General features: G+C 45.8%; 1 protein-coding gene across 1 annotated transcript; it reads left to right on the forward strand.

Moving 5' to 3' along the window:
- The first annotated feature begins 614 nt into the window (after positions 1-614).
- Positions 615-5008, forward strand: LOC125544575 (putative beta-1,4-xylosyltransferase IRX9L). Its single transcript, XM_048708308.2, has 4 exons — positions 615-891; positions 1218-2383; positions 3641-3890; positions 4303-5008. Exons 2-4 carry the CDS (start codon positions 1464-1466, stop codon positions 4459-4461), a joined length of 1329 nt encoding a protein of 442 aa, XP_048564265.2. The 5' UTR covers positions 615-891; positions 1218-1463; the 3' UTR covers positions 4462-5008.
- The last annotated feature ends 8490 nt before the right edge of the window (positions 5009-13498 follow it).

Genomic DNA, 13498 nt, shown 5'->3' on the forward strand with positions numbered 1-13498 from the left:
GATGACAAATGACAACAGCCACAAGTTCTATCATTATCTTCCCATGGAAACTTGCAGGGGCACACATGTTTGTGGGCACGCATCTGCCCGGCCGCGTCGGACACCTGAGTGCCTTGTGATCCACAAAGTTGTTGGATTTCCATGAAGACACATTAAGTTTTAGTTTCTGAAAATTACAATTTTATTATTCGCTCATACCAAGTTTCAACAGTTGCAACTTATCAATGATTAAAAAAATGACAAAAACGTATCCAATGAAGCTTATTTGAAAGCCCTCGTCATAAGAAACACCAATATGCAAACGAAAATTATTTGGACTTTCGGTTAAAAAAACAAAAATTGGAAGCCGAAAGAAAAAAGGGGGTCGGTGCCCCTACCCCTGCGTGCCATAACCATTTTCAAACAGTTTCATCTTCGTAGAAAGATGTTCAAATAGTTTCACCGAAACATCATTCCATTCCAGGGGCAGGGGCCTAAATATTTTCCATGGGAGCTTAAAAAAAATCATGTGGGGTACTCAAATATTTTCCTTTTCCTTTGCCACACCGCATTGACTAGCTCAGCATATCTTTGGCCACCAATAATGATTACCCAAAAAATACCGAGGACCTGGAGGGTTTAAATGCAAGCAGGGCTCCCATGCCCACCTTCCGACGGCGACCGCCGACTGGGCCGCCATTATCCCCCCTCCAACCATTACCTCCTCCTCTTCCTCTTCTCCATCCCCCTCCGCCCTCACCAACTCCTCCCGTCTCGATTCGCGACACGAATTCCTCCGAGGCCAGGCCAAGAGCTGGGGGCGAGGCGAGGGACGGACGGACGGGGATTGCCTCGTGAAGTGATCCGACATACCCACGCTCCGCGGCTTGGGATCCGAACCCCAATCCCGAGGTATTTATTCCATGCCTCCTGTTTGTTTTCTCGAACAGAACCAGTCCAGGCGTTCCGTGGTAGCATATGAGGGGAATTTCATGCTGCTGTTTTGCTCTGCCCGGCTTGGATCAAGAACTCATTCCCCCCCTGCTTTGTCCATTTTAGAGTATTTTGGCTGTTTCTTGCTGTTGTTTCCGGTACCATTTGCTCTTTTGACATTTAGATTGGAGTACTTCTATAGCTGTGTTTGTGTTTAGAGTTTCCTCCTTTGTTGTTATCGTGTTCGCTATATAGCTATAGATCTATGATCTCCGTGTGCTAATATGTTAGAATTTTGGTTGCAGCGGGAGAGAAGGCTGAAATTGAAGGCGTTCCTTAGGCGTGGAGTTGGAATTTCTGAGGACAGGAACGGTCTACCCGGTGCTGCGGTACCTGTTCTTGTTGGGCAATTGATCGGTTTATGACTGAGCTGGTATGAGATGAAGTGATTGGAGCCACAACTTGTCTGTAGAGCAGCATTTTGGTTCAGAGAGGTGATGTCTTTTGCTTCACTCTAGAACTGTACATGCGTGACATATTGAGCACCTGCAATGGCACGAAGAAATGCTGGGGCAATGCAGCGAGAGGGGTCGGTTAAGGACTGGTCGGAATTCGACCCCTCACCGTCTCCCAAGATGGCGTACTCGCAGTCCTATGTTGCAATGAGAGGGGTGCTGACTTCGCTGGCTTCGCTTGACCTTGTCCTGATGTCGAGCAGCCTAAAATCTGCGTGGGCAACTATATCGTCCCACAAGCATGCTAGGTCCTTGGAGAGGCCAAAGTCAAAGGGGATGGGCTGGAAAAAGGCCATGATCAATCTATTCGTGTGTTTCATGATTGGCATTTTCATCGGATTCACGCCGCTCTTCTCTGCTGATTTGTCAAACAAAATGCCTGCTGAAAAGGACAGGCTTCCATTTGATGGGGATGTGATTGATAGACGACAAATGGTAGAACATCAAGGCACCAAGCTGGAGCCATTTGTAGCGGAGGCTGAATCTGAAGCGGTTAATGAGCCACAGGCTGAGGAGAGTCCCCCAGTTCCTGCAATGTTGGATGATGAGGCAGATTTTGTTGAAGCCTTGCCTATTGTACATTCTGTTAATGATTCTGGCATTGTTGCAAGAAAGCAACTGATAGTTGTGACAGCAACAACAGTTCGACCACACCAGGCATATTACCTTCATCGTCTGATTCATGTCTTGAAGGATGTACCGCCTCCTCTTCTGTGGATAGTGGCAGAGTGGCCATATCAGTCTCGTGAAACAGTAGAAATCCTGAGGTCTTCTGGGATCATGTACAGACATATTGTATGCAATAGGAATGTTTCAAATATTAGGAAGATTATTGTCTGCCAAAAGAACAATGCAATATTTCATATAAAGAAGCATCATCTAGATGGTATAGTGCATTTTGCCGATGAGGAGAGAGCATACTCAGTCGATCTATTTGAAGAAATGAGGAAAATCAGGTGACAGTTGATCTATTCTGCTTTAAGTTATCACAATTCATGATGCAAACTAGTAAAATCTTGACACTCTTTAACCAGCACAAATATCAATTAATTTACCATTATACTTTATCATCAAAACTTGAAAACTATTGTTTGTCGGCTTATGCTCACCTTCGTATTACTAACTGCATGTTGACGTTGTAAAATCTTTTACTGCTTGAAGAATGTTTGCTAGTTAGTATGAAATGTTTTTTTTTCCTTCTCAAATTTGCTGATAATGCGTAATGTTTTAAATGCTAGAATCAATCAACTCTGGTAATAGGATATTATCTTGAAGCTAATAGTACACAATTGTTGGGATGGATGGAGTTTGACATAGAAATGCACATCCTATCTTTCTTCCTTTATTTCACTTTTGTCATCCTTATTTCTGATAGCTTTGAATTTGTTTTTGGTGCACTGGGGCTCCATGCAGCTATAAAATGTCCCGCACAACAAAAAGTAGACTATTTTAAGCAGTGTAGTGGTAGTAGGTCACATATCTTTTCTCCACTAAATTAAATCTTGATTGATTATTACTTTACAGGCTTTCTAAATATATCCAGTAAAGTGTCTTGCTTGTTTAGTCATAGCCGACTTGTGTGGGGATGCAATTTAGCAGTACCTCCTAACCTTATAATTAAAGAAAAATATAAAGGCTTTGCACTAAACTCTGTATTAGAATACCGAGAAATAATTTTGGCTTGTGATTTTTGACACGACAAAGAGCTGACAAACTTACTGCATTTATAAGTTGCTGTGCTGATGCATTTAATCTACCAAACCTAAGATTTAGTCCTTATCCTCACTCCAGATGAATTTCTACATTTGCCATTCTTTTGACGGCCAAACAGAAGTTGTCAGGAGTTATTTATCTTCTTAATTCTAGAGATCATAGTTATTGTGATTGTTGGTTATGTAATCTCAGTTAAGTGATGATAGAATTATAGAGGATGAATGGTGTCTGCCATCAGGAGTTCTTTTCTTTTCTGATTTATAGTTCTACGTTATATAATCTCGGTTAAGATATGATGAAGTACAAAGGATGCCGAACATTGTTTTTATCAGTGAAGCCAAGAGAGGTGATAATGTCCGTTTACAATTTCACATCAAAAGTCAAAACATCTGTCACTGAACCAAGTAGTATGAAATTTGAAATTGTGACCTATTCTCCAAGAGCATCTCTCTCATTGAACAGTTAAGATGTTACTCATAATTTTGCGCTATGTTATGCAGGCGCTTTGGTACATGGCCAGTAGCAACACATGTTGGGACTAAGTATAAATTGGCTTTGGAAGGCCCCCTTTGTAAGGGTGATCAGGTCACTGGATGGCATACAAACCAGAAGAGCAGTATGCTTCGTCGATTTCCAATTGGCTTTTCTGGATTTGCTTTTAACAGCACTATTCTTTGGGATCCTAAGAGATGGAAGAGCCCTACTGTAGGGTCTATTATACTCCATTCAGGTGGAAGGGGTGGCTTGCAGGTGAGTTCTTCATCAAAATTTCAAATACCTAGGCAGAAAAAATGACTTATCTTGATATCTTCTTAGCTTTTGCTTGAAAATATCTGTCAGGACAACTATTATTTACTCCCTCTGTATCATAGTGTCAAAAAATGTCTTATATTTTGATATGGAGGGAGTAGTTCTTTGTAATTGCCGTCCTAGTTGACGAACTGCAGTTTTTATTAATTACTCTTTGTGAACATACAATCTGTTGGGGTGAGCCAAATGTAACCATATGAATATCCATGAGAGCAAGTATAGCCAATACAATGATCTAAAGGAACTAGAACATAGCAATTCCATATTGTACTATATAGGGAAATTGCTAAGGCAATGCTTACTAGAGTACATCAATAAATCATCACTGTACTGAAACATGGTGCCATTGCAGGAGTCAAGATTTATTGAGAGGCTTGTCGAGGACGAGAGTCAAATGGAAGGCCTGGCAGACAATTGCACCCGGATTATGGTCTGGAATTTCGATTTGGAACCTCCTCAACTCAATTACCCTACTGGCTGGTTGCTGCAGAAGAACCTAGATGCTACGTAGCTGTCTCGGTGCCCCATCTTTTTGTTTGCTCATACTAGTGTGAGTGACGCCTTCCTGAACTTGGCAGCGCCCAGGATCACGCGAAGCTGCTCTCTGCCAAGACCTGATTCAGAATAATGTCACACCAGTAAAAAGTTCAAAGAAAGAAGCCTGACAAAAGAACAAACCCCCCTCACTCTCCATTCTTTCCAAAGTTCATTTCTTACTCATATTCATCCAGCTAGATTTAGCCCTGTATATTTACCCTTTCTTTGTTTCGGTTCATTATTATACATGCATATATCACCTTACAGATGCGGAAGTTTGTCACCGTTGCAAACAAACCCCCCTCACTCTCCATTCTTTCCAAAGTTTATTTCTTACTCATATTCATCCAGCTAGATTTAGCCCTGTATATTTACCCTTTCTTTGTTTCGGTTCATTATTATACATGCATATATCACCTTACAGATGCGGAAGTTTGTCACCGTTGCAATTGTTGACAGATAGATATACACTCTCTTGATACATGAGCAAAAGCAAAAGCAAAATCACAGATTGGGTTTGAGAGTGTGTGCTGTCCCTGTCCGTGCTTGGCTTCTGAATTTTCTTCTCAGCTGTAATTCTCCCTATGAATGTTCTTGATTGGGTTTGACGGGTTTGGCCATACACCTCATGTTTGGTCTGTTTTTTGGGGTCTCGTCTAGTCTCTAGGGCATGTAAAATGGTTCTATTTTAAGAATGTCACGTAGGATAAATGATGAGATGATCTCTTAGCACAATATGTCTCATCATGTTTTTAAAAATAGCTAATTATTGAAGATAAGATTAAGAGATGATCCATTGTAAACATGTTTTTTTGTCATCTTTAAATTACATGTAAGACTTAAGATAAAATTATCTTATCAACCATTATATATGCTCTTAATTGCCTTTGCAATTAGAAATTGCGGAGTGGTGTCTGCTTGTATTGGCACTGCAGCGTTGTGATTCACCTTTGGATGTCAGGTTCGGAGAAGGCACCAGTCAATTGCCCATCTGCGGCTCAACGATAGTGCTGCTGTTAGGGCATGTACAATGATGGCATATGGATACAGATGCCTTATGACAAAAAGTAATTTGAGGCATATGTGTTGATTTGTTTTCCCCAATGCAAGCTACTACTAGTGGATCTCATCAAAAAAAAATAAAAAGTGACTCTTACTACACATGCATCCCTCCTCTTCACTTTAACTTTTTCCAACTTTATGCATCGGACCATACTTTTCTCTCTAAGCACCCGCCTTCTGAGAAGGATCCTGTTTCCCTATTCGAACCTACTTTTTCTGTCATCCGATCCTACATTGCATGTGAGGCATCACCCTGGGGTTATGTATTGGCCTTGCCCTTATGGTGTTGAGGATCAGCTCAGCGATGGTGACGACGCTCGTACGATAACAATATTGTGGAGTAAGGACGACTCCAACGTGTATTGCTCGCCCGTAAATGTGTCCGACCAAACGATGGTCAACAAATTTGTTTGGACCGGTCCGGACTCTGAAATCCGACAAACCAACATGAAACCGGGAAAAGTCTAGGAGAGTTTGGATGCCCGCCACATCGGACTCTGACACTTCAGGCCACCCAAAACTTCTCTCTAGTTGTCTGGAGAACCCATCGTGCATTCACTTTGATGCCTTTTTTTACTATTTACTGTAGGGCAACAACCCTATTGTCCTTTATTCTAGAAAATTTTGCCCATGCTGTTTAAATCCGCTCCCACTTGACCACGGGCATGACGATCTCCACATTCAACCCACCTCTTACCCTGCCCCAGCTATTTAAGTCGTCCGGCCGTGCCCCAAAACCCTACCCCTCCGAGCCCTTCTCCCATCGTTCGAGCCATCGTCCAACCACCTTCGCATTCTTGTCCATTGTCCGCCGTGGCCATGGAGTCCTTTGCGATGTGGTACAAGAGACTCACATTGGCGCGCCACGCTCGTGGCGAAGGTCCGCGAAACGGAGGCCTAGTGCTAGGGCCGCATAGGTGCGAGCCAACCTTCGAGCTCTCTGGAACGCTCGGAGGAGATGGATGGTGACTCCATGGTCATGGTGGAGATCACCATGGAGGCGTCGGTGGAAGAGTAGCAGCCCGGGCCGATGGAGGTGCCCCCGGTGTCCGGGTTCAACATGCTACAGGTGAGGCAACACTACAACCAAATGCTGGTGAATGCGGTGGAGGAGCAGGGGCCCGTGCTGGTGGAGGAGCCGTCAGTGTACGTGTTTAGGTAACTGCTGGCTGGCAGCAGTACAACCTCTAGCTTTTAGAAGGGCACCGGCTGACAGCGTACCAGCTGGAGGTGGGGCGCACGCCCGAAGCTACCGTCACGGACATGGTTGCGACAGACCCCGATTATCACACATATCAATCGGGCCGCATTTGAGTCCGTGCACAACGCTCGTGCCATCCGCCCATAGCGTTGGCGGCCTCGTGACAACGAGGTGGTCCGCAACAGGCTCTTTGAGGGGTTGTAGGCAGAGGACGATGATGCACCGGAGAAGCACATCGATGATGCCAAAGAGGTATCCATCGTCACCGCCGCCTTGCTTGCGCCGGCCATAAACAACAATGAGGTTGGACCGTCCCATGCGTGCTCTATCAACCTCACCTCTGACGGGTAGGAGTAGAGTAGGATTTAGTTGGTTTTAGGTCCTTTTTCTATGTCGAAGTTATTTTAAAAAATCAATGAAAATCTATGTCCACTTTTTTTGGTGACTCTGGTTGGCTGGCCGGCTCCCCGCCCACGCGGACAATTGGTGATGTCCATTTGGTGATCTGCTTCGAAGTTACACTAACACCCTTCGTGCGAGTCAGCGTGCAGGTGAGAAGATGCCAAAGAGTAGCCCCACTCGTCCCTCACGTTGCAAGCCATACACGAAAGTTGGGTGAGGCTTTTCTTCAAGAGGAAAGTATAGCCCCCACCCTCAAATCCTTCTTGACGGATGCATATCCCTCTGAACTCTAAAGCTGGATAAATTACATCCCGAACTTATACAAAACTAGATCAATGTGACCCAGGTGGTTTGGGGAGAATTGGAGGGGGTTACGTTGTAATTGCTGATTGGGCATGTTGAGTTGGCCAAAATTGTTTTAGGGGGGTGTCACTTCTTTGTCCCGCGCAAGGAAAGTGGTCATGATTGTCTCGTCTCTTCTTCGTTGCGGTGGGGAAGGAAGGATCCTCCTCCGTCGTCAATGCCTCCTCGACTGCACCGCCATCTCCTCCGCTGGCGCCATGGATGCAGATTAGTCGCCGACCTCAACCACCCTTGTTTCCTGGTGTTCTACTCCGTTCGTGTCTTGATCAGATAGGTAAAGAAAGGTGGGGTTTTGAGGGTTTGATTTCCTTGATTATATTGGGGGAAATAGAGGGTCATTGCTCGAGTTCGTGCTATGGCACCAGTCTTGTCCGCGGCTTCGCCTAGAACCCTACCATGACATCGATTTTAGCATGCCATGACAACGGTTTTGCATGATGTATATGGTTTCTATTTGTGAGTTGTTCAAAGGGGCAAAATATGGCATTATTTTTGTGACTAGAGGGGAAAATAAGGGGAAAAGAGGGGACCTTTTATCGCAACAACTGTTTCTATGTTTTAATAAGTTATTGCACTGAATTATGTGTTGATCAAAGATTTCTAATTTGTGCAACAACTAAAGAAGATCTAGCAGATGTTCTCAACAATTTTTAGTTGGATTGCACTACTTTTGAACATTTGATAGAGCAGATGGATTGCTGGAGTATATTGATGGAATGGTTGTTGAGGTTTTTGTGGAAAAATCTAGACTGGGTTATGCAGAAGTGCTTGCACATGCAGAGGATATGTATCATGTGGAAAGATGACATTGTAGAGGCAAGTAAAGCTGGTAGCTGTTGACCATGGAGTACTTGTCGATCCATTAGCGATGACTGTATCATTTAGCTAGCTAAAAACTTAAGTTCCACTTCAGCTCCCTGAACACCAGGCAGGACGAAACTGCATTGGCTAGTTCCTGACAAAACACTCAGTGAATGTTTGTTGTATCTGAATGATGTTGCATCAATTGAAAAGGTGGACACTATACAAACATATGTGGAGTTTGATGACGTATTTGTGGAGGAAAGTGAGCAAGTGTTTGTGCAAGATGTAGGGTAGGGAAAGGAAAAAGGAACTAAAGTGGAGGGATATTCAGAAGATGTAGAGCAAACAAATGAAGAAGATGCAGATTTGTGGAATCCAGATAAGACAATGTTAGATGTTGCAGTCCTTGTTTCAGCTAAAGTTTGTGAAACTTATTCCATGCACAGAGGAAACCAAATTTATTTGATTATTAAGGTTATGAAGACAGAAATGGTGGATGACATTGAATTTCATTCTCTCAACTTCCCTCTTCGGTCCAGCTACTTCTTCAGGATGCATCAGCATCAAGAATGTTGGACTTTTCCTCCATCACTTAATGCTAGAGTTGTTTTTGAATCTTTAGTTTCCTGACATCGGTCTTCAAATGACTGACAACACCTGGCAAATCACTAAGCAACCGAGTAATGAACTGTTTGTTTGGATTATCATGCCACTTGAAGAACAACAATTTACAATGTAGTGCAAATTATGGATCTTGAGTGTTGCAGATCGAAGCCACACCAAAACATATAGAAGCATAGAAGTTTAACTTCGATTTCATGCAGTTGTTGTACCTATGACCAAGATTCATGCGGCTCCATGAAATCCATCGATGCGCCTTTTGTGGCAGTGGTAGAGCTCCTCAGTGCGTGCTCCATTTGTCCCTCCCGGTATGATACCGGTGACTATAATGGCAACACCATGCTTAGCGAAGATGAAGGGCGGCTGGTGGGAGCTAGCGAAGGATTGCATCATTGCTTTCCGCCATAGATTGGAGCTAGGTTTTTTCGCCCTAATGGGGAATCGCGGTGGGAGCTAGGGTTCATCGCCAATCACCTTTGGTGCATATGATTAGGATGCAAGGTAGGGTTCGTACCGAGATGGGAATTAGATTGAATCGTTCTGTCTTGCCATGTCATATGCCCAGTTAGCATCATTAGAACAAAAACCACCTTCAGTTCTCTCTAAAACTGCCCAGAGCCACATTGATCCGAAAATTTGTATAATTTCGGGGTGTAATTTATCTAGTATTAGAGTTCAGGGAGATATGGTCCATCATGAAGGATTTTAGGGGGAAAACTATACTTTCCTCTTCCAACACCTCATGGCCAAAACCATATTCTTCATATTAACCCCACTACCCTGCATCCACATTATGACGAAAATCCATCACAATTCACACCCACCCCCAACGCTCAAGAGTGGCCATGGAGAACCATAGAAGGAGTGCTTGCCACCATTCCCTCTATGAAAGAATCATATTTCTTAATTTGAGCACCCCCTCCCTCGCGTCGCCCCGCTAGGGTGACTCAAGGGGCGATATCCCTAACCCCGCCGCCTCTTTATCTTCCTCGATTTCCCCTCACCGTCACCTGAGGCAACTGTCAGGGAAGCTCGGGGGGTTGGTGAGGAAGGCAGCGGTGGGGCCTATGCTCCATCTAACTCACGGGAGGCTTTGAGGCAACGACCTAACATGATAGGCCCTATCGGATCTGCAACATAAGGTGGCGGGCGCTGGCCAGTGCTCTGATGGTGTGGACAAGGAAACATCCGATGGACGTGGGCCATGGCACGACGACTTCGACAGCAACGACTCCAGATCTGGCCGCCTCTCCCTCCATTGTTGTTCAACGAGCTCCTCCCCTAGATATGTACTATTTCCCCATGAGGTGGCAGCTCCTTCGTTAGATGGGGTGATGGTGGCGGGAAGTCAAGACCGGGAGAAATCCCTGGCCAGCCTTGCCGGCTTCGATGATGGCGACGCCCGTGAGCATCGCTCACCTCCTTGGAGGCATCAGTCATGTCAACTACTCCCCGTACCTTCCCCCTTGCCTCCTAGGTTAAGACCCAACTCCGTTGGGCGGCAGCGACACCCTTGGCATCGCTCACCTCCCTAGAGACGCCAGTCAGGTCAGCTACTCCCCGTCCCTTCTGAGGGAGTCCTGGATTAGGGGGTCCCCGGGCGTCCGGGCTATGTGACATGGGCCGGACTAATGGGCCATGAAGATACAAGATAGAAGGCCTTCCCTCGTGTCCGTATGGGACTCTCCTTTTGCGTGGATGGCAAGCTTGGCATCCAGATGTGTAGTTTCCTTTCTCTGTAAACCGACTCTCTACAACCCTAGGCCCCTCCAGTGTCTATATAAACTGGAGGGTTTAGTCCATAGAGGCTAAGAAAAATCATACAGGCTAGACATCTAGGGTTTAGCCATTACGATCTTGAGGTAGATCAACTCTTGTAACCCCTATACTTATCAATGTCAATCAAGCAGGAAGTAGAGTATTACCTCCATTAAGAGGGCCCGAACCTGGGTAAACATCATGTCCCCTGCCTCCTGTTACCTTCGATCCTCAGACGCATAGTTCGGGACCCCCTACCCAAGATCGGCCAGTTTTGACACCGACATTGGTGCTTTCATTGAGAGTTCCACTATGTCGTCAACAGATGGCTCAATGGCTCGTTCGATCATCTACAACAATGCCGTTTCTGGGGAAGCTTTTCTCCCAAGCCAGATTTTTGTATTCGGTGGCTTCGTTCTGCGTGCCAACTCAATTGGCCACCTCAAACAGATCGATAGCTACGCCCCTGGTCATCAAAATAGTTTCGGGAACCTAAACTATGTCGCCGACGTCCGAGGAGACTTGATCTTTGAAGGATTCATGACCCAGATCATCGCCCTGGCCTTAGATCCGGAGCAAACCGTCAGGTCTGAAGACGGGAGTTTGGAGCCCACCGGACTCTCCGCTGCAAACTGCACTATCAAGGATCCAGAGGCGATTGTGCCTGCGACAAACTCGGAATCAGACCGGGTTCCCCCTATCATTGAAAGGCCGAACTCGCCCCCGAACTCTAGATCCGAACTCTCGAAGTCCGCGCCAAGTAGGCATGGCCAGGAGGCCTTCGCCCCGACCAGCCCCGTGGACTCTCGTTTCCCCGTCCAAACCTCGCTCTTAAACGAGGCTCTGGACTTAAGCAATCCCTCGCCATTACAGAGGAATCACTTCTGAACTACGCCCAGCCCGGACTAGGGGCTGAGAGCAGGGAATTTTACATCCCACCCACCACCCACTTCATAGCCACTGTTGAAGATTTAACCGAAATGCTAGACTACACCTCCGAAGACATCGATGACATGGACGACGATGCCGGAGACGAACAAGGCCAAGACCCGCCGTTTACCGGACGTTGGACGGCCACCGCCACATATGACGTGTATATGGTGGGCACACCCAAAGAGGATGACGATGGCAGGAAGGATTCGGTTGAGGACAAGCCTGCTGAGGCACCTCCAAAGCGTCAACGGCAGCGACGACGCTCAAAATCACGTCGTGGCAAAGACAGTAATACCGGCACCGAAGACGATAACACTCCGGAGGGTGCCGAAGACTCTGAAGCCCCCATCGAGCCCACATCCGAACAGGACGATGTGGAGGAGGGGCAAGTTAACCCCGACGATCCGGTCGGGAACGAGGACTTGGAGGACAGTAATTATCTACCGCTCTCCGAGGACGATGTGAGCCTCGATGACGAAGACTTCATCGTGCCAGAGAAACCACTCGAACAGGAGCGCTTTAAGCACCCGCAAATCGCCATTGCGAGAAGCCTAAAAAAGCAGCAGCAGTGGCTCCAAGCCGAACAGGATATGCTTGATGACCCACAAGTATAGGGGATCTATCGTAGTCCTTTCTATAAGTAAGAGTGTCGAACCCAATGAGGAGCAGAAGGAAATGATAAGTGGTTTTCAGCAAGGTATTATCTGCAAGCACTGAAATTATCGGTAACAGATAGTTTTGTGATAAGGTAATTGGTAATGAGTAGCAAGTAATAAAAGTAAATAAGGTGCAGCAAGATGGCCCAATCCTTTTTGTAGCTAAGGACAAGCCTGGACAAACTCTTACATGAAGGAAAGCGCTCCCGAGGACACATGGGAATTATCGTCAAGCTAGTTTTCATCGCGATCATATGATCTGCGTTCGGTACTTTGATAATTTGATATGTGGGTGGACCGGTGCTTGGGTGCTGTCCTTACTTGGACAAACATCCCACTTATGATTAACCCCTATTACAAGCATCGGCAACTACAACAGAAGTATTAAGGTAAACCTAACCATAGCATGAAACATATGGATCCAAATCAGCCCCTTACGAAGCAACACATAAACTAGGGTTTAAGCTTCTGTCACTCTAGCAACCCATCATCTACTTATTACTTCCCAATGCCTCCCTCTAGGCCCAAACAATGGTGAAGTGTCATGTAGTCGATGTTCACATGACACCACTAGAGGGATGACAACATACATCTCATCAAAATATCGAACGAATACCAAATTCACATGACTACTAATAGCAAGACTTCTCCCATGTTCTCAGGAACAAACGTAACTACTCACAAAGCATATTCATGTTCATAATTAGAGGGGTATTAATATGCATAATGGATTTGAACATATGATCTTCCACCAAGTAAACCAACTAGCATCAACTACAAGGAGTAATCAACACTACTAGCAACCCACAGGTACCAATCTGAGGTTTGGATACAAAGATTGGATACAAGAGATGAACTAGGGTTTGAGAGGAGATGGTGCTGGTGAAGATGTTGATGGAGATTGACCCCCTCCCGATGAGAGGATCGTTGGTGATGACGATGGTGATGATTTCCCCCTCCCGGAGGGAAGTTTCCCTGACAGAACAGCTCCGCCGGAGCCCTAGATTGGTTCTGCCAAGGTTCCGCCTCGTGGCGGCGGAGTCTCATCCCGAAAGCTTGATTATGATTTTTTCCTCGACGAAAGACTCCATATAGCAGAAGATGGGCATCAGAGGGCCACCAGGGGGCCCACGAGGCAGGGGGCGCGCCCAGGGGGTAGGGCACGCCCCCACCCTCGTGGCTGGTGGGTGGCCCCCCTCTGGTACTTCTTG

Source organism: Triticum urartu, chromosome 3A (genome assembly GCF_056163025.1).
Source record: "Triticum urartu cultivar PI428250 chromosome 3A, HENAU_Tu73, whole genome shotgun sequence".
NCBI classification, from domain to species: domain Eukaryota; kingdom Viridiplantae; phylum Streptophyta; class Magnoliopsida; order Poales; family Poaceae; genus Triticum; species Triticum urartu.

Excerpts from the sequence above, each read along its gene's own strand:
- LOC125544575 (XM_048708308.2), top strand. The coding sequence starts at position 1,464 with ATGGCACGAAGAAATGCTGGGGCAATGCAGCGAGAGGGGTCGGTTAAG. Across the intron at positions 2,384-3,640 it reads GAAGAAATGAGGAAAATCAG|GCGCTTTGGTACATGGCCAG; the intron begins GTGACAGTTGAT and ends TATGTTATGCAG. Across the intron at positions 3,891-4,302 it reads GTGGAAGGGGTGGCTTGCAG|GAGTCAAGATTTATTGAGAG; the intron begins GTGAGTTCTTCA and ends GTGCCATTGCAG.